The 26,770-nt window shown below is 38.4% G+C and overlaps 3 protein-coding genes and 1 non-coding gene across 5 annotated transcripts; 3 read left to right on the top strand and 1 right to left on the bottom strand.

The window, feature by feature from the left end:
* The first annotated feature begins 54 nt into the window (after nt 1-54).
* LOC6646561 lies at nt 55-15,961 on the top strand. 2 transcript variants are annotated; one of them, XM_047010521.1, is made up of 6 exons: nt 55-498; nt 4,059-4,450; nt 10,660-11,498; nt 12,575-12,740; nt 12,809-14,703; nt 14,770-15,961. In XM_047010521.1, exons 2-6 carry the CDS (start codon nt 4,351-4,353, stop codon nt 15,658-15,660), a joined length of 3,891 nt encoding a protein of 1,296 aa, XP_046866477.1. In that variant the 5' UTR covers nt 55-498; nt 4,059-4,350; the 3' UTR covers nt 15,661-15,961. The 2 variants fall into 2 exon arrangements, with proteins under 2 accessions (XP_046866477.1, XP_023033918.2); XM_023178150.2 differs by lacking the exon at nt 55-498 and having other exon boundaries at nt 4,044-4,450.
* A 396-nt stretch (nt 15,962-16,357) lies between these two features.
* On the bottom strand, nt 16,358-19,145 carry LOC6646562 (protein MCM10 homolog). The gene is made up of 2 exons (XM_002069237.3): nt 17,796-19,145; nt 16,358-17,727 (listed from the first exon to the last, which is right to left on the bottom strand). Exons 1-2 carry the CDS (start codon nt 18,976-18,978, stop codon nt 16,583-16,585), a joined length of 2,328 nt encoding a protein of 775 aa, XP_002069273.1. The 5' UTR covers nt 18,979-19,145; the 3' UTR covers nt 16,358-16,582.
* Nucleotides 19,146-20,729: 1,584 nt separating this feature from the next.
* Nucleotides 20,730-24,444, top strand: LOC6646613 (GMP synthase [glutamine-hydrolyzing]). Its single transcript, XM_002069238.4, has 9 exons — nt 20,730-20,837; nt 20,912-21,216; nt 21,442-21,742; nt 21,817-21,913; nt 21,979-22,348; nt 22,415-22,607; nt 22,697-23,101; nt 23,162-23,353; nt 23,429-24,444. Exons 1-9 carry the CDS (start codon nt 20,748-20,750, stop codon nt 23,528-23,530), a joined length of 2,055 nt encoding a protein of 684 aa, XP_002069274.1. The 5' UTR covers nt 20,730-20,747; the 3' UTR covers nt 23,531-24,444.
* On the top strand, nt 21,251-21,386 carry LOC111519112. Its single transcript, XR_002724250.2, has one exon. It is a non-coding gene; the product is annotated as a small Cajal body-specific RNA PsiU2-38.40.4 (non-coding RNA).
* Nucleotides 24,445-26,770: the final 2,326 nt, after the last annotated feature.

Below are 26,770 nucleotides of genomic sequence, written 5' to 3'. Positions count from 1 at the left end.
GCAAAACAGTGATAAGAAACCCTTTCCCAATGTCTTTAAATATTTGCCAAGATGCATAGAAGATATGAAAAGTATTTGGGCATGAGATCATATTTCCGAAGAAGGTCTTTAGCTGCATTCACTCTCTGGCCACTGGGAAGAGCAAACGTGGTTATCTCATTCGTAGTCATTTCATACTTGTGTTCATTATCGGCTTGCTCTCGTGTAGGGATGGTGATAACCACCACGGCCAACAGCACCAGCAGCAGCAGCAGCAACAGTACAAGGAAATGGAAGGAAAATCGCGCGAGGGTGTTTTCCACCAAGCTTCGGCAGACCACACGATACGATGATGAGCGGCGTCGTCATCGACCACAGAACTTTGTTTTTCCCTCATGTTTTTAGCGGCCTTTCTGTCATTCCCCTGTGCAAGCGCGTGCGAAGCGGTTCAGTTTCACGGTTTTTCCAACTTACCTAAAATAGCGAAAATTGTCAAGACGAGAAAAATATCGCAAAAAGGTGGCTAATTAATTGAGCATGTAGTGTCTAACACAACAAAAAAAAAAGAAACTGTTGCCCCATAATTCATTGAGCACTTGGACAATTTAGCAAACTGTGAAAAAAAAACCAAGTTCCAGGTGCAAAGCATAAATCCAACTAACTGACGGCAATAGCTAAACTTGTGTTTCTTTGCCGATTGGCAAATTTCGAAAGTGAATGTTACAAATATATAGACTGATGATAACATAGTTTATTGATATTTTTGTTGGGTTAAATGCATTTTATTTAATCATTCTTGTTAAAATTCGCTGGATTTATGTGTGGCGATCCTCTGTAACCATTTCATAGATTCTATCATTTGTCTTACCTCCCATCTTATACATTACTCTGTTAGGGATCTTAAGAAGCGGCAGTTTAAAAGTCTAGAAAATACTTTGTTTAAAACATGCAATAGCTTGTCGCATTTAGTTTGATATCAAAAATCCCATTGCTTTATGAAATTTGCCAAATTATGCTGAAACAAATTTATCTAGAAATTGTTGAAATATTTTTGGTATTTGGCGCTTTATATTTTAGCATTCGTTTAAAAAAAGATAAGAGCTGCAAAAGCAAAAGGCATTGTTAAGGAGCATGGAAAGCCGCATTACTTGATAGGATCAAAGGGCAAAGGTAAATGAGTTTAGTTCAAGATTTCATACATAGGACTTCAGTGGGAGAAGGGTATATCTGCTTTGGTATGACAACGTCTCGTTTTTGTACATCTCAATTTGTATTGGCTTTCATTTCCCAGACAAACGAACAAAAAAAACTTCGTGAGCTTCACCATTTTGGTCATAGTTTCAGATAAACTTCAAAGTGTTTTGTGTGTTACTGCTTTTTTTTTGCAAATGCATTAGTCTCGGTCACAGAGTCGGCAACTGTTTTCCTAATGAACTTGACTCTAAAAAATAGCTTTGCTTCATTAATATGGATATTGTGTTTAAATTTTGCTTAACACTTTTCAATTTTCGAATTGGTAGTCATTTGTTAAAACAATAAAATAAAAAATACTTGCAAGTTGGGCTAGAAGAAATGTTAAAGTTCATTTTTCATTAATGGAAGCTAATTAAAATGTAGTTATATATGGCAGTAATGACAGATGATTAATTGAAAACATATGTAGTGATAATTGTGATTAACAATAATTTGCATATTTCAATTTACAAACTGTCATTACAATATCACACATACGCCGCATAAGCCCAAAACCAGATATTTGTATAAGCAGCAGGTAAGCCCCCACCTGAATCCCAAACTAAACCTTATTTCTAGGAAACCAAAAAAAAAAAAAAAAAAATAACAGAAGAAGGAATTCAAAATGTGCACAAAAGACAGCGAAATTCTTTTCGTTTTTCTGTTTTTTGATACAAATACACTGGGGGACGGGGGCTGGTGGCTGGTGGCTCGGGCGGGGGTAGGCAGAGAGACAACGACTTTAGACAGCGGCCAACATTGTGGTGGCAGACAATTTCAAGTCGCAGCAGTTGTACTTTGACTTTTGCGTGTGCCGGTTGTTTGTCGTTTCGCTCGTCGCGGAAATCGAAAGAAAAAGCTAAATTAATTTTTATGGCATTTTGCCTTTTTGCTTGGGTGGGAGGCGCAACAGGACGCACCTTAGAAATATATATATATACATATACGATAAATATATATATGAGCGTCAGACACAATGAATGACCCAAAATGGCATTGAACCTTTGATCGTGTAACAAAATCGGATAAATCGGTTTGTGCAACTTGTTTTTGGAAGAAGCTGAAGCTGAAGCCGATTTGTGTCAGTTAAAGTCAAAGAGCATGTCATTAGCATGGCTCAAAAGATTTTGAGATGTCAACTTTTATATTAAAGTGCTGCCCAGGTGCTCAAGTGTCACTCAGTCACTCAGTCAGTCAGTCAGTCAGTCATTCAGCCAGCCAGCCAACAGTGGTATACAAATTGCTTATCACGTTGTTTGACTTTGAGCCTCTTTTGAATTATGCGTGCTATCTTCCATTGCCATTCCCATTCCCTCAGCCACATGGTCTCTATGGCTCTGGCTACAATTGTCTTTTATTTCGTTCCGTTTTTTTTATCACACCTGCTGTGAATCGTTTGGATACCACACACATACTTACATACCTATGCGGTACTTTGTTGTGAGTGTCTGTAGTACTTCCATAGTATGTAACTAACCTCGTGAGTCGCACATTTGTTTTGCTCTTTTGATGGCACGTCCTCCTCCTACTCCTCTTCTACTCCACCATATCCACGTTTTCGAGTGTTTGCCAGCCATCCATGAGCCATGATGGGTACCTGCATAGAATTCGTTAGTTTCGAGTTGCCTTTTTTTTTTTTTTTGAAACAGAGCAAGAGCTCAGCTCAGTAGAAAATTAGAAGCTGCAAAATTCAAATACTCTTCCCTAAGGGTATACCTGCAATTCAAGGGGCGTTGTGCTCAGTTGAGGCAACCAATCTAAACCTAATGCCATTCATGCGCAAGATCACTATCGAAATCCACTCCTTCAATTTAAATTTGTTATGTTCAATTTTACTTAACATTTATTTCCCCTCCAACCGAATATGGTTATGACGACTCAATTATTTCATAAAATTAAATTTCTTTTGTTGAATTCGACAATGCCAAACGACCCCAAGACGAAAAAAAAAAACATTATTGTGTCTAGCTGGGAAATGAATTGGCAAAATAGCGAAGTTCACTTTTTTTCTCGATGGGTTTGGCTTAAACATTAAGTCCATAAACGCCACCAACTCAAATGTTTAAAAATAGAAACGCAGAAAAGCCATTTAAACATAATAATAAAATATCAATAATATTGTAAAGGCAATAACAACAAAAATATATCAACAATTTCAGAGCTCAAATTTTAATTGCAATAATCAGAATTTTGTAGTCCCCGGGGCTATGGAGTGCTTTAAGTGAATGATAAATTGAACAAGAATGGGTCGTGCAGGCGGTGAGGGGAAGTGGAGGGAGGATGAAGAACACACAGGCCGTGTGTGGGCGCCACTATCAAACAAAAACAGCAACACCAACAAAAGGAAAAAGTTATTAATAATAGAGCAGCCGAAAATATTTTGTTGTCTATTATGATACCCTGTCATCAAAACGTTCTCAAGTGCGAGTCCATTCTTGATTAGCATCAACAACTGAGCCGATCATGCCATTTCCGACTGTCTCTATTCGTAGAATGAATTTGGCAAGTCTTTGGGTACTTTGTCGCCAAATTTCGGTTAATGTGTTAGCGGGCTTGGTTTTTTTATGGACCCTCTGTATGACACATAGCACTCAATAAAAGTTTTATTAAGTTGGCATTAACTCCAACCCAGATACTTAGATTTTTGGTAGCGACACATTTAGAAAGATGGAATTTTTAATAAGTTTCATCCACTCTTTTTTATACAGTTTTAAGAGGGTATCTTTAAGTTGATCTTCGTCACATTTGTCTATTCTGTAATGTTAGCATGTTTTTTTTATTTCTGTACTTTATTCTTTTTTCGCACATTAATTGATAAAATTCTGCTTATCAATTTGTGATCAAAGTAATTAGGCGCGCTGTGTAGTCGCTTGGCAAAGAACAACAGCAAAAACAATAACAACAACTGTGGTAAAAATGTGAAACTTGCGTTAAACTTCCAACATAATTGTCAATAGAATTAACAATTAAAACAAAAAAAACCAAAAACAATAAGAGAAAAATAAGTGAAGCAAACAATTCACTGAGTGGCTGAGCAAACAGCAAAATCCGACGCTGACGCCGACGTCGACTTAGACGTCGCCAACATCGCTGCTGCTGTGTGATAAGAAGAAACTACTGTTATTTTTTTTGTCGACTATGGCTGCATCAGACTTGCATGGCATTACCGTTAGCCGGTCTGTCGCCATTTTCATAGTGCTGCTGACAAGTGTCATTCTGGAACATCACAGCTGTTTGGGTAAGTAAAACAAACCGTAACAAGTAACGAAATCTGAAAGAGAAACAAACGAAAGCGAGAAAGAGATAAAAAGAGAAATGACAGGCAAATCAACAATAGAATTTGTTTGTTGGTTGTCTCCTACATATGGGATACCCACTGGATAAGTTGGGTATATCAAAATGGCTAAAATGTATGCACTAGAAAATTCGGAAACTTTAAAATTTTCAAAATATATCGTATAACAAATAAATGAGCTGACTGAAGCAAGGAGTTAAGCAGAACAGCTAAAAAGATACAAGTAAAACTCACATAAGGTTCTGAGAACTTTTTAATACTTTTAATACTTTTTATACCATACACCCATAGGGTGAAATGGTATATTAAAGTCGCCAAAATGTATGTAACAGGCAGAAGGAAGCATCTCCGACCCCACAAAGTATATATATTCTTGATCAGGATCAACAACCGAGTCGATCTAGCCATGTCCGTCTGTCCGTCCGTCTGTCCGTCCGTCCGTCTGTCCGTATGAACACCATTTTGCCACGCCCTTTTCCGCCCCCGTAATTTGAAAAACTTGATTATCTCCCGTATTTGTTTACCTTATGCAATCAAATTTGGCAGACTTAAATTTAATACTAATATCTAGCACCAAACTAATATCTAATACCAAATTTGATCAAAATCGGACAAAAAACAGTCGAATTATGCATATAAACGTTTTTCCACAAGGCCGGAGTTGGCCGTTGGCTGGTGGGGGCGCTAGGGTGCTCGTATTATTGAGTGAGCGAGATACTAAGATATGCTTGTAAAAAGCATGTAAAAATGCATTTGTTTAATAAAGTTGAAATATTTGCTTTACTGGTGTATGGTATACCTAAGTCGGCGAGACGACTCACTTACTTCATTTATCCACAAGCTTATATTCGGACACATCCGATTTAGTTAACCAATAATTTTGGTTCTACATTTAAGAATGTAAATAAAGCTATGTATGTTTAGATTTTAGGAAACAAACGAAGGCTAAATAACCTTAGTCCTCCCCCAGTTAAAGATAACTAAAAAGAATGCTTAAAACTAAGTTTCTTTTTTAAATACAACCCAAATACTGTAATTAGCGTTGCGGCTTACAATTAGATAGAAACAAAGTAAATGTTGGAGAGTAAAAACCTAACAATTCTTATAATATCTTTAATTTGTATGCACTTATGCATTTGGTTGGAACAAGAGTTCAGACAATTTAACTAAAGTGATGCATGTAATTGCCTGGGGCTCTATGGAGCCTCCTTCGTAGACTGGCAGCAACTGGTCACTGGTTTACTAGTGCCATTGCGAAAAGCTAAATTTGAAAGCAAAATGAATGCTTTTACGAACAAAAATAAACGAATCGAGCCACACACCTATTGACTTAATTGATTTCCACATAAATTCATAAGAGAATGCTTTTATTTTTTTTTCGAGAAGAGGGGCGGGGCGACACCTTTAACCTGATGGAATGGACTCTGTTTCTCAGTGCGTTCAACTTGAAAATGCAAATAGAAGCCGAGCAGAGCAACCAAGAGTCAATACAGAGACGAGATAAAGGCCGAGTTGTTATTATTTGTGAATGCATACATACATATGTATGTACGTATAGTCCAAACCCAGGTCAGCTGTCGACAAAATGTTGGCTCTCAACCCACCCTCGTAAAATTTGATATGCCTTTGCCATTTGACTGCGTGATGAAATAATTTTTGGGCGTGTGCCCAAGCTGCTGGTCGCAGCTAACTGCTCGCTGCTTACCTTGCACGTCACACAAAGTTCCTTTTATTTTTGATGAGCCGTCTACCCGGAGTGTGGTGAGGTGGGGTTGTCCATCTGTCCAACTGTCCATCTGGCTGGCGTTGACGAGTCCGGCCATGCCCACTATATCGTTTACGTATATGTCAAACTGCCAGTTCCAATTCACACCTGTACCGGGGCCAATAAAATGAGACTTTATTTTTATAGAACAAACGGCAGTTCAGTCTGAATGATAAACCATCGCACATCACATTACAAAGAGCCGCACCGCAGTGCCATAAAAGGGTTAACACTATGCATATAGAGTGATATCTTCAGGTACATTCCCACGACCCTTAAGTAGCCATTAGAAAGCAATTATTCAAAAGATTTATTAACACGAACAATTCAAATCGTCCGATGAGCCAGACCACAGGCATTTTTGTCGGTAATCCAGATTTCGGTAGTCTGTGCCCAATTTAATTTATGTATCCTGACTACGCCTATGGCTCTAGAAGGAAAAACAATGTACAAATCGATTTGTCTTTGTCGCTGTATTTGCTTCTAGTATGAATTATGGGAAATAAATATGACATATGTAAATGTCACTTTGTATTCAAGGTTTTCTTATTGTTCTTGCTTGAATTTTGCATAATCAAAATCAGCTCTGTTATGAGTTAAGATCTCTGTATCTGTATCTCTCTCTGTATTTGTCTTCGCCACTGAACTGTCGCACCCAGATATATTTTTTTATTTTTTGCAATGCTATTCGACTTAACTCAACCGTTGAATTTGCTCATATTCTTTTTAATGTATTTAAACCCGCTGGCGTCTTTCATTTCAAGTATAAAGCCCTGCATTCAGTTTCAGTTTGCATGAATACCTATTTATTGATTGCTTAGAGTTTTCGGCGAACTGCCCAACTTATCAACTACCCTAGAAATTTTCACTAATTGTTTCCAAGCTATTAATTAGATGTAATTAGCATAAACTGTAGGCTCTTAAAAAAAAACGCAATGTTTGACTTTGAAAAATGTGCAAATGTTAGACATGGACGTGGTGGTTCTCTGGTGACAGAAGCAATTAGAGAGGCAACCCCATCGATCACAGAAAAAGAAGGTTACATTTTAGTTAACTCCCTGATGGTATCACACATAGATACAACGCACATATGTATGTATTTACATTCGTATATGTATGAGTTTGTATATATAAATGTAATGTGGGTGTCATAAAGTCGACTATTACTGTCCTGCCAAGTTCATGTGCCTTTTTCTTCTTATAATCTATGGATTTCTTTATAAAAAGCAAAATATAACTATATTATCAGCAATCCCGAGATTCACTTTATTCGAGTTGTATAAAACTTTAACTTGGCCCTTTCTCAACACAGACGACATTACAGCAAATTCGAATTTTGACCAAAACGTTACCAACATTTCTCTTAGAGTGCAAAAAATTTATCCAAACATCTGCACATTTCCCTGCATTTCTATGACGCTTTTTATTCAATTTTCTTTTGGGGCCAGGAAAAACTTTCAGTTACAGTCCAGGAAATAAGCAAAAACAATTGAAGACACTTGTCTGCAATCTTTACGAGTGCCATGTGGCGTCTAAGTGAGGAGTGAAAGTGCCCAGAAGGGGACGACAAGGGGCAAACGGAAGGTATTTAATAATGGAACTTGTCTGTGCAATGCCATGAAGAGTTGCGCCAAATTCTGTAAGAAAGCAACCTTAGAGACAGACCAATTGAAGTTGCCAAACCAAATAATCCTTAAAATAACTAGAGGACATATGAGTAATGAAAAACAGAAACAAATGCATACAATGAAGCAAAAAAGAAAATGGTAAGAGAAAAAACCCGACAAAGAAAAAGTTTTCATTACGCAGCAGCAACTAGCAGACAAGTGTAAAGTCAGAGATGAGATGCTCACTGGAAATTTGTAACAAAAATGAGTCACACAAAAAACAGGGAGTGTATGCTAGGATAGAAGATAGATGCGACAAAGGACATTGCTCTACAACAAGGCCAGCCCAGAGCAGGACGGCACAGATCAGAAATCGAGTAGAGAGCAAACAACTGACGACCCAATTCGATGCAAAGTCAATTAATTTTGAGCTGATTAATTAGTTTATACCAAACTAGTTGACATTTCATTGTCGTTGTCTATGGGCCGCACCTCATTTAACAGTTTCGGTTACCTTTTAGCCAGCCATCCAGCCAGCCCAAGTTCAGGTCCAACAGGACTCCCTGTTAATGGTTAGTACTGAACCATAGGCGTAGCCATCACTTTTACACTAAGGGAACACTAAAGGAACTTCTCTAACTACGTCCATGTGCTAGTCCCAGTGTTTCTTGCCCTGCCATCAATTGTTGACAATGTTGTCATTAGCGCACGAGTCCAATCACCCTAACTCGGCTTGAATTTGAGTTGGAGTTTTTTAATGTGCCATTTTTTCCTGTTTTTAATTGTCCCCCTGATAGATTACCTTTTGTTAGTGCTTAATTCCAGGCTGTGGTCACCTTTTTAGTATGGTTTCGTTATATTTGCATTTTCACGGTTGTTGACTTTTCGTCTATGTCGTCTCAACCCAAGGGACACTTTTTATTCTGGAGACGGTCGGGTTAAGTAGGAGGAACAAATCGTATCACCATTTGCTTTAAGTTTTATGTTGTCATAAGACGATTAGGAGATAAGCCAAAGCCTGAAATCTTAATTGATTTGTTAAGGTGAGCTAAGCTGATTTATCAGGGGGCACGTTGGAAAATAAAGAAAACGGTTCCTAAATTGCTCCATAGCCTTCATTTAAAGGTAGGTAAGCGTAACTTTCATATTTATTTTCCACAATTCACATTTCCCTTGGGCATTAGGCCTTAGTCAGCACTCCTATCGCTAGGGGCGTAGGAAAAGTCAACAAAAATTGCTACTAATTGGATAATAGACGTGCCTCAGTCAACTAACTAAATACCTGTCGCAATTAGCAAAAGGCGCCAATTCTCTACCCATTATACACCATTAATATAAACCATCTTCTAGTGTTATGAGAACAAAAATTATAAATTATAAAATATGTTCATTACAATTGCTGACGCTCAGGCATGCGAAAAATGCTGATAAAATATGTACTAGATAGTCGACGACAACAACGACTACGAGGACGACATAGAACGACTCCCAAGCACGCATATTTAATGCCATTTTAAATGCTACCCAAACGAGGAGTATGTCCTTGCCTTGGATAAAAAAAAAAAATAAGTCCCATGTATCTTTAATATACTTCAACTATGTGGGAGACGCTTTATGCCAAATGATGGCGCCAGCATCCTGTTTATGTGACGCTTTGAAAAGATGATAAAGTGTTTTAGAGGAATGCCAACGAAAGGAGAAATCCAATTTAGCTCAACTAAATCCCAAGTCCAGATAAATTCATAAATTCTTATTTACTTTTCCCAGCATAATGAAAATCTCAGCACTTTAATAGACTATCCCCCCCGTCAAACTTGACTCCGCTTTCCACCACTTTTCACTTTATTCGAAATGAGTTTGACACCCTCCACTTAGCTTTGGTCTTTTTCCATAGCATAAAATTAGGCGATGGCACAGGAAAATTTGTTACCAATTATGCATTCGGTTGTATTTTGTTTACGCCTAAGAACCAAAGAAAAAAAAAACAGAGAACAGGAAAAAAATAAACGCCGTTATCGTTATCACAAAATCAATACGCAACTTGATGACGCCGGCACTTCAATAATTCCATATGATGAGTGGGTGGTTGGTTGGGTGGGTGGGATGGGTATGGTGGGCAGACAACGTTCCAATAACCCATATGCTAATAACTAATATCTGTATTATATTTATTTATCGCTTGTATTGTGACTCGGATGTATGCAAACACACGACCGCAACAGCAACAACAATAACCACAAGAACAACAATTGGTTGTCATTAGTTCTGGGAATCTTATCAAATTACGTATACGCCATGTAAAAAATGTTGGTCAAACCGAGAATCAACCCTCGTCCTCGATTGAGGTCAAAGCAAGCTTATTAAACTAAATAATTTGATTGGATTTAATGTCGTATGCGAGTGCGTATGTGTTTGCTTAGGGGAGTGATTTGATGCTGATGGTTAAATAAGCCCTTCAAAAATTATGACTCGGATTTTCGAATGCCAACAATGAATCTAATATGAATGGAATTCATCATAGCTATAACTTAACTGAATATTTTGTAAGACTTTGGCGAACTTGTTCCAACGATTACTATTTAATCATTGACCAACAATGTGAGTTGTCAAACGAATGAATAGAAAATGTAAATGCTCTTGACCGACTGTGAGTTTATGTGACCCATGGGGAAAAGTGGTTTTCCCTCCCCCACAAGTGGTGTTGGTGTTGGGGGGGCCCACTCCTGCTTTACTGACGCCATCACTATCAACATTAACTTTTTTTTTCTTTTGTATTCCAGCCCTTGATGTTTATTTTCCCACCACATCAGTGAAATTCAATCTACCCATCAATGAGGAATCGGAAAGTATATTTTCCAAGATCCCCTTGGCCCAGTTTCAAGTGTTGAATGTAGAGAACAATCAGTTGGCCACTGATTACATTTACAGTCTGGAGCAGAATCCTTTGCTGCGGATCAACGCCAGTTCTGGAGAGGTTTTCATGCGTACTGACTACAAGCCAGTAAATGGAAGTGTCAAATATGTGTTGACCGCTTTTCCACGCAATCAGAATGTAGAAGCAGACATTGCATTTGGGAAAGACAACAGAGAGGAAGATCGAGAGGAGTTGCTACAGGTGGCGCATTTAACATTGGAAATAATCCCACAAAAACTAGAAGAATATTGCGAGGAATTGGAGCATATTTGTTTTTGGTCCTCCGTACATTACACCATAGCAGAGACGGACATATTTTCATCCCAGAATGGAGTCAGCAAAACTCAGAGTAACTCCTTCGAACCAGTTCTCGTTGGAGCTCTAAACTCCCGGGCAGCTAAGTATCTGTGCCATCATAAAGGTGTGGAGTACTCGTTGACAGCGGGTAGCTCCCATTTTGCATTAAAGCAGAATCGTTTGTACACCAAACAACCTCTGGATCATGATGAGCTGAATGGCCTAATGGCGCGAGCTGGACAATTACAAGCTAAGATTACATGCACGGTCAAGGTGTCCGAAACGACACAGAGAAAATTCTATCGCAAGTACGACATTAAAATTATGGATCGCAATGACAATGGACCAACATTGCAGGAAAAGGAGCCCCATTTCAATTTCTACATGGAGCAGCCTTTCTTTCAAGAGGTAAAGCGAATAGATTTAGGCTAGACCTAAGCCAGACACAAAGATGGACAGACAGACAGACAGACAGACAGAAAGTTGTCTACTAGTTGTCTGGGTGCGGACTTCTCCTCTATTGAATTCACTCATCATATGATGAACGCCCCATAGACACGCAAGCCCGTCCAACCCCTCCATTATTTGGCCATTACCAAGTCTGAGAGTCTTCTACACCCCCACGCGAACATAGATAAAGTTAGCCATTAGAAACGCGTAAGGTTTATGGGTTTTTATGATTGGACTATGACAGCTTTTGTCCTCTTGAAGAGTCAGCTTTAAGTTTTGTGTAAGTCCTGTGTGTCCTGAAGTTGAAATTATGTTGTCATGTACTTGCTGACATGATGTCCGCCAAGCCTATCCCCAAGGATCTGCAAAAAATTGTGTCACTCTCCTAATGGAGGAGTAATTGGCAGAGTACTAAAACTTGAAGCCATTACAAATTGCTCACAGTATATACGCTATAGGTGGCTCCTATTTAAATTATGTTCTACAATAATAATTTACGTTTTTATTTCATTAAACAACATGTCACATAATTGCAACAAGCCACAAAATTTGGAGCATGGGTAATGGGTGTGTCTAGCCGTAATTGAAGTTTATGTGAATGGCACATTTATTTCAATTTATTTCCCATGTTTTACTTAATCGAGTTAGTTGAAATAGTTAACCTACTTAAGCCACAGAGATTCGCAGAATTTGACTTCTTAGCCTTTAAACGTGAAGATTAAGTCAAGTTGGGAAAAATACTCCCGACTGAATGTGTTACCCAAGAGACTCATTTCTGTGAGTCGGTTGTAATGGCAGATCCCTGAAGGTGATGAAGTATAACCCTTTTGGTCTGACCTTGCTAACAATGAAATTGAATGAAAACTATAATTACCCAGAAGCGTTGCCCTTGGAGAGACAGATAGAAACGCTAAGCAGCAAAGGTTGCAATTTTGCCACGGAGGGGGAAATGGAAAATGTAATTAACATTGGCCAATGCAAAATGCTAATGAAGACTGCTCCCTTTTTCCACATATATTTTTTATTTCTTGTAGAACGAGCCGGTGGGCGAGAAAATCATCTACTTGGACAAGGACACTTTAGCTGCCAATGAGCATTTGGGTTATGCTATTCACAATGATACAAATGCATTGCTGAAGCCCGATTGTCATGCCTATGAGGCGGATCACACGGCCAGACCACATACCATAATCAGTTGTCGTAAGTTTCAAATTTCCCTGCCTTGCTGTCTCTTGTCCTGAGAGTATTTTATCTGTTCTCCTTTTTAGAACTTCGATTTGTGCGCAGTGGATTCCTGCGACAGACACCCTATTGTCTTACTCTGGAGGCCAGGGATCAATCCATAAAGCTGAAGCACATCAATGTATCGGCAAAGGCCCATATTTGTTTGCACGTGGATTTGTCCCGGTTACACGACTCCAACCAGGATCGTCCACAGGCATTGCCACTGAGCTCGCGTCAATATAATGTTTACGACAGTCCGAGTGATTTGAGTGGAGTTAATGGACTTCAAATAAGCATCGACTATGAAAAGAATGTATTTGTCTATCGAACGGCTACGTTATTTTCTCGAGTTGCTCAGCCGGAGAAATTTGTGGAACTGCAGCGTATGAAATTTATAAATTTTGGCCTCACCGAGGATAAAACTCGCGCCTTTAACATTACACCGATATCGGGTATAATCTTTGTCCAAAATGTCACGGCCCTGGCGCTGGCTTCGGAAACGGTTTATTTCCTCAATATCACTTGGCAGGATCAACAACTGGAAAGGGAATCACACACATTTGTCATCAATGTCCATTTGGTCGAAGGCAGGCCAGAGAATGCCAGTTGCGAAGTGAAGAACAGATCACGTCCACAAACCTGTGCCCATGTCAAATATCAATCTCAATGCCTCAAATATTGTGGGGTTGCAACGAATGGGGGCGCCTGTATGTGGCGTGGCTCCAAGTCTGCCTTTTTCGGGCGCAACTATGGTTCTTGTGTGCCCGATGCCCGCTACTGTCCTGATCGAGTATGTGATTCTTTGGAGCAAAGGAATGAAAATATTTGCCCCCAAGATTGCAAAGATGCCGGTGATATTGTTGGTCCTCACACAAATAATGAGAACCATAGAGGCATTTTGAAAGGTTCCGGCACATGCATTTGCGAGCATTATGGCAAATGCTCCTGTGGTCCCCTCATGGAAGAAGAAGGTACTAGATCAACCCGTCCGCGAAAGCGTAAGAACGAGACGGACGCCGATTTGATTTTGGCCACAGCAGCAGCAACACCTCTGCTTGTTGATGATCATAGGCAAAGTTCGACGCATGAGAGTCAGGATCCCCTGTTGCTCGGTGTCCTTAATGTGGCCAGTTTTGAGTGCAATCGTTCCTGCTTGCTTATCGTGATTAGTTGCCCGTTGATTTTCATTCTTCTTCTACTCTGCCTGCTGGTCACTCAACAAAAACTCCTTCAGAAACGCCTGGGCAAACAATCGCTGACTCCTTTAACCAAGCAAGCTCTGCCAGACACCAACAGCGGAGCCGGCGGAGATTTACCCTTAATGCCACTTCAAAGTAATTTCAAATTCGAGTCTAGCGATTCGAAATGGGAATTTCCTCGTGGTCAATTGCAGTTGGACACGGTGCTGGGCGAGGGAGAATTTGGTCAAGTTCTGAAAGGTTATGCCACACAAATTGCTGGTTTGCCTGGAGTCACCACTGTGGCTGTTAAAATGCTTAAGAAGGGTGCCAATTCGGTGGAGTATATGGCTCTGCTTTCCGAGTTCCAACTACTGCAGGAGGTCTCACATCCAAATGTAATCAAACTCCTTGGCGCCTGCACTCATTCCTCAGAGGCCCCCATGTTAATCATTGAGTACGCCCGCTACGGTTCCCTGAGAAGCTATTTACGGCTGAGTAGAAAAATAGAATGCGCTGGAGTGGATTTCAGTGATGGCGTTGAACCAGTCAATGTCAAGATGATGCTCACCTTTGCCTGGCAAATATGCAAGGGAATGGCCTACTTAACCGAACTGAAGCTAGTTCATCGGGACTTGGCGGCACGTAATGTCCTATTGGCCGATGGAAAGATTTGCAAAATTTCCGATTTTGGATTAACCCGAGATGTCTACGAAGACGATGCTTACCTGAAGCGATCACGAGACCGTGTGCCAGTCAAGGTAAGTACGACATATAATCACAATCGAATTGGTTGATGGCAAAAAACTCTTCTTTCTTTCGTTTAGTGGATGGCACCTGAATCTCTGGCTGATCATGTGTACACCACCAAATCGGATGTGTGGGCATTCGGTGTGCTCTGCTGGGAACTTATAACATTAGGTGCATCACCTTATCCGGGTATTGCACCACAGAATCTCTGGTCACTGCTTAAGACTGGCTATCGCATGGATAGGCCAGAGAATTGTTCGGAGGCCGTTTACTCCATTGTCCGCACCTGCTGGGCTGATGAGCCCAATGGACGACCCTCGTTCAAGTATCTTGCGGCAGAATTTGAGAAGCTACTGGGCAATAACGCTCAGTACATTGAGCTGGAGACCAATGCCGTGTCTAATCCATTATATTGTGGTGATGAGGCCGCTCTAATGGCAGAAGGACTCGGAGAACCCGAATCTCTGGAACACCTGTGGTCACCGCCAAAGATCCCATATGACTCACAGGATGGAGCCAATAGCTATGACCTCTCTATGACCGATAATCAGCAGCAACCGACAGCAACATCATCATCTGTTGCAACAACAGCCCCACCCGGCTATGATCTGCCCCGTCCCCTGATCGAAGCCCACACTATCGAACAGGTTTTGCGCTATGAAAATGATTTGCGTTTTCCCCTTAACATACGAAAATCGAGCTGCAGCCCCAGCTATAGCAACATGACCAACGCTGGACCGTCAACAGGCAATGCTGTTGCTTCATCCTTACCCCATTATGCTGTGCCCGTTAAGCGTGGACACTCCTACCTAGACATGACCAATAACACACTCATACCAGATAATCTGGACAATCGTGATTACGAGAAGCATCGATCAAAGACCATTTCATTTCGTTTCTCTAGCTTGCTAAATCTAAAGGAGTCTGTGGAGTCCAACCAACAAGTCCAGGGATCAGATGATGTTTAAATCCCTTTACAATTTTTAATTAAGTACATCTACTGCGCCTGTCTTTTAGTTCAAATTGTTTGTTAATTAGTTTTAATTTTATATAGCTTTACATAGCCGATGCCAAAAATTATTGAAATTATGTCTACATCGAATACGCTGCCTTTGCATTTCCACAAAACTATTCCAATTTAGATTTGGATTTGAATATGATATAGCCTTAAACAACATTCCACATTTATTCCATTTTTAATCATTTATTATCGCTTAATTCGAAAAGAACACCTAAATGATTTAATTAACCAATACGCTTTTTATATATACACACAAAAAAAAAGTATTCCAAAGTTGTCTTTTAGATTAAAATTTGGTATATGAAATATGTTGTAAGACAAACGTTTTGTCATTCAAACAAAACTCTAATTATAAATTACATATAATTTCGTTACAGATAATAGCTATGAAACTTAGCAATTATCGGACAAAGTTTTAAAATCAGAAATTTAAAAAAATTTGCCTAACATTTTTGGTTTTTGCTTTGGGCATACATTTTAAAGGTTCAAGCAATTTCTAAAAATTGTCAAAATCAAATGATTTTTTGATCACTTGATGAATCTGATTTAAAAAAAAATCCAGACTTGAATTTTAATTGAAACATTCCATTTTTTTATAAGCATTTTCTGTTTAGTTCTGAAGAACTTAATGAGTAATCTCGCTGTTAGGCACTTGCATATTCATTTTTTATTTACGATATACGTTAGCAGTAGGAAAATGGACCAATTGTACTTATTCAATATTATTTATCTAGAGATCCGTAATTTTATCGCATGCCAAAAATTGTGAATTCTAATTATGATTAATCAATATAATGTTGTAAATAGATATATATATATATGCAGAGTCAAATGATATGTTTAAACGAAAGAAATAAAACTTTACCTATCTACTCCTCATCTGGGACCAGCAGATTAAGATTGGCCCCACTGGCCAAACTGCCCATGAAGGTCTCTTCATCGCCACGCACCGACAACGATTCCCTTCCGGTACATACCTTCTTCTCACGAATCATGCCCGTGCGTTCCCAGCGCGATCCCTTGCAGCTGTTGCAACTTTGTTTGGGTAACTTGAAGACGGTAGTAGTGCGATTGCCGCAATCTTTGCACTGAAAAAAACGCTTCTCAGCGTCCACAACCTTCAGAGGATGCTTCTCTTCCTTGCAACGATCGGCAGCTGAGAACGCTGTATATTTGCACTTTTGGCAAATTACCGCCTTGCAGGGCATTTTAAAGGTGTTTAACATTTTTTCCTCCATTGCCTCTTTGCGTTCTAGCTTGTTGAAGTATTCCTCTTGGGCATCTTGTTCCCTCATCTTTACAAGATTCGAATGCGTCGATGTGGCGGCCATAATTTTTTCAATCCGCGACTTGCGCATCATTTCTCGATCGTCCTCTTCCAATTTCTGACGCTTGGCTGAATCGGAAAATTGCTCATGCAGTTCATCAATAGCCCGACGTTTGCCCGACTGTGTGCCACGCGTGGAGTTTGGATTAATCTTTTCCAGAGGCTGTTTTTTAAGAAGAGCCAAAGCTTTCAGTTTGGCGCTTTGGGCTTGACGTGAACCAATATTAATATCAAAATTGAAGTTCTCGCTGCATGAGAGCTTGGGTGTTGAACTGGCATCAAAGGAAAAGCCACGATTTTGGAATTTGTCTGGCACACTGGGCGGAGTGCAGGGGGTAGCAGCATTTGTTGGCTTTGATATTGGAGTGGTGTTTAGTTCCTTATCCTTCTCAAAACGCTCATTTTCCTCTTTTAACAAACGCAAGCGGTTCAGATCTTGATGTCTTTGCTTTGAAGAAGCTTCGACGGCTCCAGCTAGACGAGATGTGACCCCACCACGATCAGCATAGGGTATAGCAGAAGTTGGCTTCTTTGGCTGTGCGGTGTGATTCACTGTGTGAGCAAAAGGTGACACATCATAGCCAGCCAACTTGCTTAATCGATCCCTTTCCTTCGATATGAGCTTGGAGCTCTTACGGGCGGGAACAGACGAAAATGAATTCCCAGCATAAAACACCTCCGTCTTGCCTATGAGAGTCGCAAACATTTAAACTGAAGAGATATACATGCATTAAAATTTTAATTCGAAAACTTACCCAACACCTTATTTCTTAGCTCATTTAATCCTCTACCCGAGGTGGCTGATTGTAGCTCCGATCTACGGGACATTTTGCCATATTCCTGCTTCACATGGAATACACAGTAATCGCAATCGGTGAGATTAACCACAGCTGTGCATTTATCACCATTCTTTTTCACCGCTCGGCAAGTGCCCAGATCCTTGGATTGTCCCAGAATCATAACTTTTTGTGAAGAGTCTATGGACAGGCAGGCCACATCGCTGCTGCCTGAACGCCTTTCGAAGATCGTCGGATTAAGCACAGCCAGGCACATTCCCTCCGCTGTCTTCCACAACGTTTTGTGAGCTTCCTTGAAAAGAAATAGTGACACAGTTTTCACCTCACCACGTAAGTCGGACAGGCGCCAAGTTGAATAGGGATCTCCTTTCTTTGTACTACGGACGGGCTGCTTGGATACCAATGCACCGGCTATTACCCAATCTTTAGCCAAATCTCCGCGTTCTATGTGATACGCCACACCCGAGAATTGTACAGCCTTGCGTCCAGACATCCGTTCCTGCAGTAAGGAACTCGATATTAACGGATTGATCATACGTAAGCCAAACACAGGATCCGTGTAAACAGCAGAACTGATTGGAGAATTCGAGAATATAGGGGATGACGCAGCTGCCTCCTGTACAGGTCGTTGAAATGAGCTACTCGTTGCCGTTCGCTTAATTGGATTATGAGGATTTTTTAGACGGAGTGGCTCCGGTGTCATTTGCACTGAATCTGGCTTCTTCTTTAGTTCCGAGTCCACTTCTCGGGCTACCTTCAATTCATGAGCACTTTCCCTCTGTTGCTTTAACTTCTGATTTATATCACTTCCATATTCATTATACTTTCTTTCAAGAAAATTTTTAACTTCCTCGTCGTCAGACGAGTCCAATTCCTGCTCTTTGGCTAAACATTTCTCCCTCTTCTTATTATCGGTGTTGGTCTTTGCAGATGCCTTTACATCTACCTCATAGCTTAATGCATTGGCAAAACTGCTGTCTTCCCAATTCCTCAATTTTGGAGCCGAAGTCTTCATGGCAGATGTAGCTGCTGACTCTGCATCTTTTTTTTCAGCTTCGGCCAAAAGTTTCTCCAGTTGCAAAATTTCATCCTCATCCTCGATGCTTATGTCTGATTGCGAAACGTTAGTTGCTGGAGTCATTTGGCTAAATAAAGGTTCTTAATATTTTCACTAATTCTCACTATTTATTTTCCCGCGAATTTTTCCAAAATACTACCAGTGGCGCCATCTGGTTGGCCGCCCGCGCATAAAATACTTTTTGGAAAAAATACCAAAAAAGGTTGAAAATCCCGAATTTACAGCGGATGCTATGCAACACTATATATTACATTGTTTAACACTGGTGACAACAAAACCAAAGGCTTTAATTTGCGAAAAAATATAGGAAAATATAGTCAGAGTTAGTAAACCAAAATAGATTCGTTACGCAGTGGCCAACAGGCACTAAAGTGCATATCCGTCAACAAGGTCCTTTTCCGACATCTTTTATTAGCCAAAATTAAACAAACGAGTAAAAGACAAAGTGCAAAAGAGTGGATAAGGAGTCACAAAAGCAAAAGTGCAAAAAAAAGGAAGAAGAAGGAGCACTATCACAACACGGCTCCTGTGTTTAAGAGCAGTTTTTTTGTTAAATTGAGAATCACAAATCATTAAACGGAAAGTCACTTAACAGGTAAGAGTACTCCCACAATTTTGCCTGCGCTGCGACCATCGACTATCATCGCTTTACCGCCTACGCTTGTTTGCACCTGGCCCATGCGGCTATTTGTCGATGCTGTTTTGCCTGCATTTCATTTTGCAACCACAGCCCATTGTCATTACAAAGCAAACTATATACATACATCTATTTTTTTTATACCCAAGAAATTTTAATTTAAAGCGCATCTCGTGGCCATTTTATGGTTAGAAGCTATGCTTGAGGAGCCAAAAGCATGTGTGTGTGTGCTGATTACCCCTCCTCTCCACGTGCATCGCGATGTGTTTGTGTCTGTTCATGCTTTTATTAAACCACAAGCTCTGCTGCTGCAATTTTTTTTTTTAATTTTGTTGTTGTTGCTGGTAATGATAACCTTTCGCAGCGGGTATATTGTGGCTTAAATAGTTAACAAGTGGAAATATTTTGACAGTGCAAAGCAACAGCAGCTATGTATATTAAGATTTCATATTGCCTTTTGCCCCACCTCAACTCACTGCCTGTCAACCTATATAATGCATCTCATTCTTGCTCACTGTTACGCTCTTTTTCTCTCTTGCATATGTATGCGTTCTGCATGTCATCTGGCGCGGTCAGTAGCCGGCACCCCACCGACACACACACCCGCTTACATATTGCCGCCTCCTTGTACCGCTATTGACAGTGTGTAAAAATGTATTTTTCTTTTTTGTTTTTTAAAAATAAAATCAAATTCTTATCAATACTAGGCAAACATGACTTTTGACCTCTTTCCCTTTGTTTCTATTTTGTTTTTCGCTCTTACATGCACTAACACTCTTGCATACACGCACACACATATCATAAAGCAGCATTTCAATGTTTCCTTCCTTTGAAATGTGTTTGTTGTTGTTGTCTATCTATCGTAGAATTTTCGCGTGGAGGTGGATGCACTGTGTCTGTTGTTGTTCTTGCCTTGGCTTTCCCCACTCGATCAATGCATGTTGAATGTTTCTACGTGTGCTCCATAAGATATTACCGGTAGGTGGCGGTGGGCTGTGGATGCTGGTGGTGGGAGTCTCTCTCCCTCTCTCTGGCTGTGTTTAACCTTCGCTTGCGAGCTTCAATTTCCAAGCCAAGATTTGGCCTTATCACAAATGTTTAATAGAAACTCATATAAATATAAGTTCGATTTTAATACACTTGATTAATTTGCAGTCTTGATGTTTTGTTTTTGCAGTGCTGCAACGATAAAGAAATGAATTCAAATATATTTCTGGGGACAGCGGAGAACGGACTGCGACATGATAAAATTGTTATACTTGATGCTGGAGCACAATATGGCAAGGTAAGAAATATTAAATCAATAAAAAAGAAACGGAACTTAGCTAGTTAAATTAAATGTTTCATACTTTCTCTTAGGTTATCGATCGCAAGGTGCGTGAACTGCTAGTTGAATCGGATATACTTCCATTAGACACTCCGGCGGCAACAATACGCAACAATGGCTATCGTGGCATTATAATATCCGGTGGACCAAATTCCGTTTATGCTGAAGATGCTCCCACATATGATCCGGATCTGTTCAAACTGAAGATACCCATGCTGGGCATATGCTATGGAATGCAACTAATTAATAAAGAATTTGGTGGCACCGTTCTTAAGACGGATATACGAGAGGATGGCCAGCAAAACATTGAGATTGAGACCTCCTGTCCTTTGTTCAGGTGAGTCAAAGATTCGACTGATTTGAAATTATTAATGACAGCAACAAGAAGGTGTTCAAGTCTAATGAACTTATTTGAACGCTGATACAATCCTGTCAGATTAAAGAATATGCCAAGATCAGTTCAGTTTAATGAAGTCTATAAACTGGTTTACACGTGGCAGGACATGATTTTATGACATCAAATATTGCGCCCCATCCTAATCCCTCTTTGTATTATTTACAGTCGTCTGAGCCGCACCCAATCTGTATTACTAACTCATGGTGACAGTGTTGAGCGTGTGGGTGAGAAACTCAAAGTGGGCGGTTGGTCAACAAATCGTATAGTCACAGCCGTATATAATGAAGTGCTACGCATCTATGGCGTACAATTTCATCCCGAGGTGGATCTAACCATCAATGGCAAACAGATGCTATCGAATTTCCTATACGAAATCTGCGAATTGACTCCAAATTTTACCATGGGTAGTCGAAAAGATGAGTGCATACGCTATATACAAGAAAAAGTGGGCAGCAACAAAGTCTTGGTATGTAGCATAAAATTTAAAAATATTTATATTATTCATCTTCATTCATATTTCACCTTCCGGATGTTGTACAGCTTTTAGTCAGCGGTGGAGTGGATTCCAGTGTATGTGCAGCTCTATTGCGCCGTGCTCTGCATCCTGGTCAAATAATTGCTGTGCATGTAGATAATGGTAAAAGACCTGCTCTAATACGAATGCGAAATTTAATTAAAACTGTATTTTTTATTGCCTACCAGGTTTCATGCGGCAGAACGAAAGTGAAAAGGTTGAGCGCTCTTTGCGTGATATTGGCATCGATTTGATCGTGCGCAAAGAAGGCTATACGTTCCTCAAGGGTACCACGCAAGTAAAGAGGCCTGGCCAGTATTCTGTAGTGGAAACGCCAATGTTATGGCAGACTTACAATCCGGAGGAGAAGCGCAAGATAATTGGTGATATATTTGTAAAGGTTACCAATGATGTGGTGGCCGAATTAAAACTTAAGCCCGAGGAGGTCTTACTAGCCCAAGGAACCCTAAGGCCAGATCTTATCGAGTCCGCATCGAACTTGGTTAGCACGAATGCGGAGACAATAAAAACGCATCACAATGATACAGATTTGATAAGGTAAGTACTTAAAAGGCAAAATGCTTTTTAATTTTTTTTTAACAATTTATACATTTTTTTTAATAGGGAACTACGCAGTGCTGGTCGTGTCGTAGAACCATTGTGTGACTTTCACAAGGATGAAGTGCGCGATTTGGGTAATGATTTGGGTCTTCCACCAGAGTTGGTAGAGCGACAACCATTTCCAGGACCGGGCTTAGCTATACGTGTCCTATGTGCCGAGGAGGCATTTATGGAGAAAGATTATTCAGAAACTCAGGTATGTTTAAAAAAAAAAAAGAAACGTTATTGCCGTTACCTTCTCTATAATCTTTTTATCCAATCTGATCCCTTTGATCTCCATTTTAGGTAATAAGTCGTGTAATTGTCGATTATAAAAATAAGCTGCAAAAGAACCATGCACTGATCAATCGTGTGACTGGTGCCACTAGTGAGGCTGAACAAAAAGAGTTAGTACGCATCTCGACAAACTTACAAATCCAGGCAACCTTGCTTCCAATTCGCTCAGTGGGAGTGCAGGGCGACAAACGAACCTATAGCTATGTAGTTGGTCTATCGACGAGACAACAAGAACCGAACTGGCAGGATTTGTTGTTCTTGGCAAAGATTATACCTCGCATTTTGCATAATGTAAATCGAGTGTGTTACATTTTTGGTGAACCAGTGCAATATCTAGTCACTGATGTAACGCACACAACTCTTAACACAGTGGTGCTTAGCCAAATAAGGAAGGCCGATGCAATAGCCAACGAGGTAAGACCCAATTTTGTTCGTAATAACAGTTGGTTCGATATTTGTTTGATTTCTTTGTAGATTATCATGCAAGCAGGCCTGTATCGTAAAATATCACAGATGCCTGTTGTCCTAATACCTGTACACTTTGATCGTGATCCCATTAATCGTACGCCATCGTGCAGAAGGTCGGTGGTCTTAAGGCCATTCATAACAAATGATTTTATGACCGGAGTGCCAGCAGTGCCTGGTTCTGTGCAACTGCCCTTGCAAGTGAGTAAACAAAATATTCATTACTCAAATTGCAGCCACTTATATATTTCTATTTTTTTCTATATGTACGGAAAGGTCCTGAATCAAATTGTACGCGATATATCCAAAATGGACGGAATCTCGAGAGTTTTATATGACTTGACAGCCAAGCCGCCGGGCACTACTGAGTGGGAATGATGCGTTGAAACCAAAATTACTCCTACAAAAACAATAAATTCAACTACTAATTCTACAGCCATTTCATAGAAATAGAAAACAATATGATGAGAAGATTATTAAGATGAACAACCAACCAACAAACAATAAAGCCCTGATTTGGGTGGAGAAATAGCCAAAAAGCCTTCGACGAAATTTGCTGCACCTCAAACCACCACCACGCCCCTTTCTTTTCCTCTCCTCGCCTGAATGGCTGGCAACGAGCTAATTGAGTGCCGCTTTTAAATCGAGAAACAAAATATAAGAGAAATAATAATAAAAAAAATTAACTATTCAGGTTTATAATATCGATAATGATTTGTATGTGTGTGGGTGTGCATGCGTGTTTCTCTGTGTGTGTGTGTGTGTGTGCGTGTACTAAAACTTCATCAACAAATGAAGGAAAAGGCAAACAATTTGCTCTTTAAATAAAACAAAAAATGGATAAAACACTTATGTAAATTTATGCAGTTCTCTCTTTAATTTTTTTTGTCTTTGTTCCTTTTATAAAAAGGAATATAACCATAAGACAGAAAGAAAATAAAAGATGAAACGAAACAGTTAAATTACGCATTTTTTTAGTTATATACATAAACATACATATATAAAACTTAAAAAAATAAAACAAAATCAAATTGAAAAAAATTGTACCATATTTACAAAACGCTTTCAAAATAGAATGAAAGTGACATATAAAAAGGAAGAAAAACTAACATTTAAAAAAGGCAACCATAATATGCATATATACATACATACAAGGTATGTATATAAACATTTATACATATATTAAATTTATGATAAATATGTAAGCTAAATTTATGAATTGTTATAATAATACAAAAAAAACAACAAACAAACGCAAAAACGGAATGTAATAAAACGAAACAACAAAAATATTAAACAAATTCCACAGTTCATTTAATTTTAAGTCCAAGTGTAATTACTAATTATTCGTGTAACTTTACGAAAAGCTTCAGGCGTGAAAATGAAATTATTTGAATGACTGTCACGCAAGGACTGGAGAGCCTTCAATTTGGTAGTAGGCAATGAATTAATTTTGCTCTTAGTGCGTGAATATCTATTAATGAGACTCTCCTGTCGCTGACCACCACCTGATCCTATAGATCCGGAAGCACGTGCTGCGAGCTATACAGAAAGAATATGATATTAACTTGTTTTCAATATTTCGCTTGAACTCACATTTCGTGTTGATGTACTTTGAATACTTTCGCCTGCAACTTGCTTACGATCAAACATGTGATTTAAGAACTGGAATTTGTCCGAATAAGAAAGTTTGGGTCTTAGCGTATTCACAGTATTATTGAATCGAGCCTCTTGTTCGTGTATTCTTTCCCGTTGAACATTATATCGTAATTTATGTATTAAATATTTCCATTCATTAGGATCAGAATCGCGTTTCATTTTCCGTGCAATAAACTCCCAAATTTCCTCTTTCAATTCGAAATTAAAGAAATCTTTGTCACATTCATTCCACAAGCACTCATGATCCTTATATAATTCAATTAGCTTAAGATATTTTTTTAATTTCTTTTTAGATTCGAGTGAAGCGATAGTGGGAACGGAACTACTGGAACTTAACGCTGATTGCACTGATACACTGCTAGATTTATGCCTATGCCTGGGATACATTGTTCTCTGAAAAAAAAAAAACCAAATACCTTTTCCAAAATTTTTCAATAAAACAATGGCACACTGTATTATTTATTCGAGACTTTAAATAAATTGTAATTTTTCTTTTAATTTCGCATTTATTTAATCTGATTATTACAAGTACATCGTTTCAACGATGATTCGAACAGAATGTGACATCTTTTGTATCGTACAGATTCGTCAGCAATGACTAATTACTTAATAATAACGCTAAAGTGAGTCAAACAGTTAATAAGGATTACAGAATTCATTTCTTCTTGAAAATTTAATAGAACATTTACAAATGTGTATGAAAATAATCAGTAAATTAAAGAGCCTTAAATGAATTTATGTTAAAATTCGTTTATCATATTAATTAATGTTAATTACTTAATTAATTACTTAATTAATTACTTAATAATAACGCTAAAGTGAGTCAAACAGTTAATAAGGATTACAGAATTCATTTCTTCTTGAAAATTTAATAGAATATTTGAAAATGTGTACGAAAATAATCAGTGAATTAAAGAGCCTTAAATGAATTTATGTTAAAATTCGTTTATCATATTAATTAATATTAATTACTTAATTAATTACTTAATAATAACGCTAAAGTGAGTCAAACAGTTAATAAGGATTACAGAATTCATTTCTTCTTGAAAATTTAATAGAACATTTACAAATGTGTACGAAAATAATCAGTAAATTAAAGAGCCTTAAATGAATTTATGTTAAAATTCGTTTATCATATTAATTAATGTTAATTACTTAATTAATTACTTAATAATAACGCTAAAGTGAGTCAAACAGTTAATAAGGATTACAGAATTCATTTCTTCTTGAAAATTTAATAGAATATTTGAAAATGTGTACGAAAATAATCAGTGAATTAAAGAGCCTTAAATGAATTTATGTTAAAATTCGTTTATCATATTAATTAATATTAATTACTTAATAATAACGCTAAACTGAGTCAAACAGTTAATAAGGATTACAGAATTCATTTCTTCTTGAAAATTTAATAGAACATTTGAAAATGTGTACGAAAATAATCAGTAAATTAAAGAGCCTTAAATGAATTTATGTTAAAATTCGTTTATCATATTAATTAATATTAATTACTTAATAATAACGCTAAACTGAGTCAAACAGTTAATAAGGATTACAGAATTCATTTCTTCTTGAAAATTTAATAGAACATTTGAAAATGTGTACGAAAATAATCAGTAAATTAAAGAGCCTTAAATGAATTTATGTTAAAATTCGTTTATCATATTAATTAATATTAATTACTTAATAATAACGCTAAACTGAGTCAAACAGTTAATAAGGATTACAGAATTCATTTCTTCTTGAAATTTTAATAGAACATTTGAAAATGTGAAGGAAAATAATCAGTAAATTAAAGAGCCTTAAATGAATTTATGTTAAAATTCGTTTATCATATTAATTAATATTAATTACTTAATTAATTACTTAATAATAACGCTAAAGTGAGTCAAACAGTTAATAAGGATTACAGAATTCATTTCTTCTTGAAAATTTAATAGAACATTTGAAAATGTGTACGAA

Source organism: Drosophila willistoni, assembly GCF_018902025.1.
Source record: "Drosophila willistoni isolate 14030-0811.24 chromosome 2R unlocalized genomic scaffold, UCI_dwil_1.1 Seg167, whole genome shotgun sequence".
NCBI lineage: Eukaryota > Metazoa > Arthropoda > Insecta > Diptera > Drosophilidae > Drosophila > Drosophila willistoni.
The sequence above is the reverse complement of the archived record's forward strand: the minus strand, read 5'-3'. Positions and strand labels throughout refer to the sequence as shown.

Bases quoted from the DNA above. Each gene is read 5' to 3' on its own strand.
- LOC6646562 (XM_002069237.3), bottom strand. From the start codon at position 18,978: ATGACTCCAGCAACTAACGTTTCGCAATCAGACATAAGCATCGAGGAT. The intron at 17,728-17,795 runs GTAAGTTTTCGA...CGACTCTCATAG, and splicing joins GCTAAGAAATAAGGTGTTGG to GCAAGACGGAGGTGTTTTAT.
- LOC6646561 (XM_047010521.1), top strand. From the start codon at position 4,351: ATGGCTGCATCAGACTTGCATGGCATTACCGTTAGCCGGTCTGTCGCC. The intron at 12,741-12,808 runs GTAAGTTTCAAA...TCTCCTTTTTAG, and splicing joins ACATACCATAATCAGTTGTC to AACTTCGATTTGTGCGCAGT. The intron at 14,704-14,769 runs GTAAGTACGACA...TCTTTCGTTTAG, and splicing joins GAGACCGTGTGCCAGTCAAG to TGGATGGCACCTGAATCTCT.
- LOC6646613 (XM_002069238.4), top strand. From the start codon at position 20,748: ATGAATTCAAATATATTTCTGGGGACAGCGGAGAACGGACTGCGACAT. The intron at 21,743-21,816 runs GTATGTAGCATA...GATGTTGTACAG, and splicing joins TGGGCAGCAACAAAGTCTTG to CTTTTAGTCAGCGGTGGAGT. The intron at 21,914-21,978 runs GTAAAAGACCTG...ATTGCCTACCAG, and splicing joins TGCTGTGCATGTAGATAATG to GTTTCATGCGGCAGAACGAA.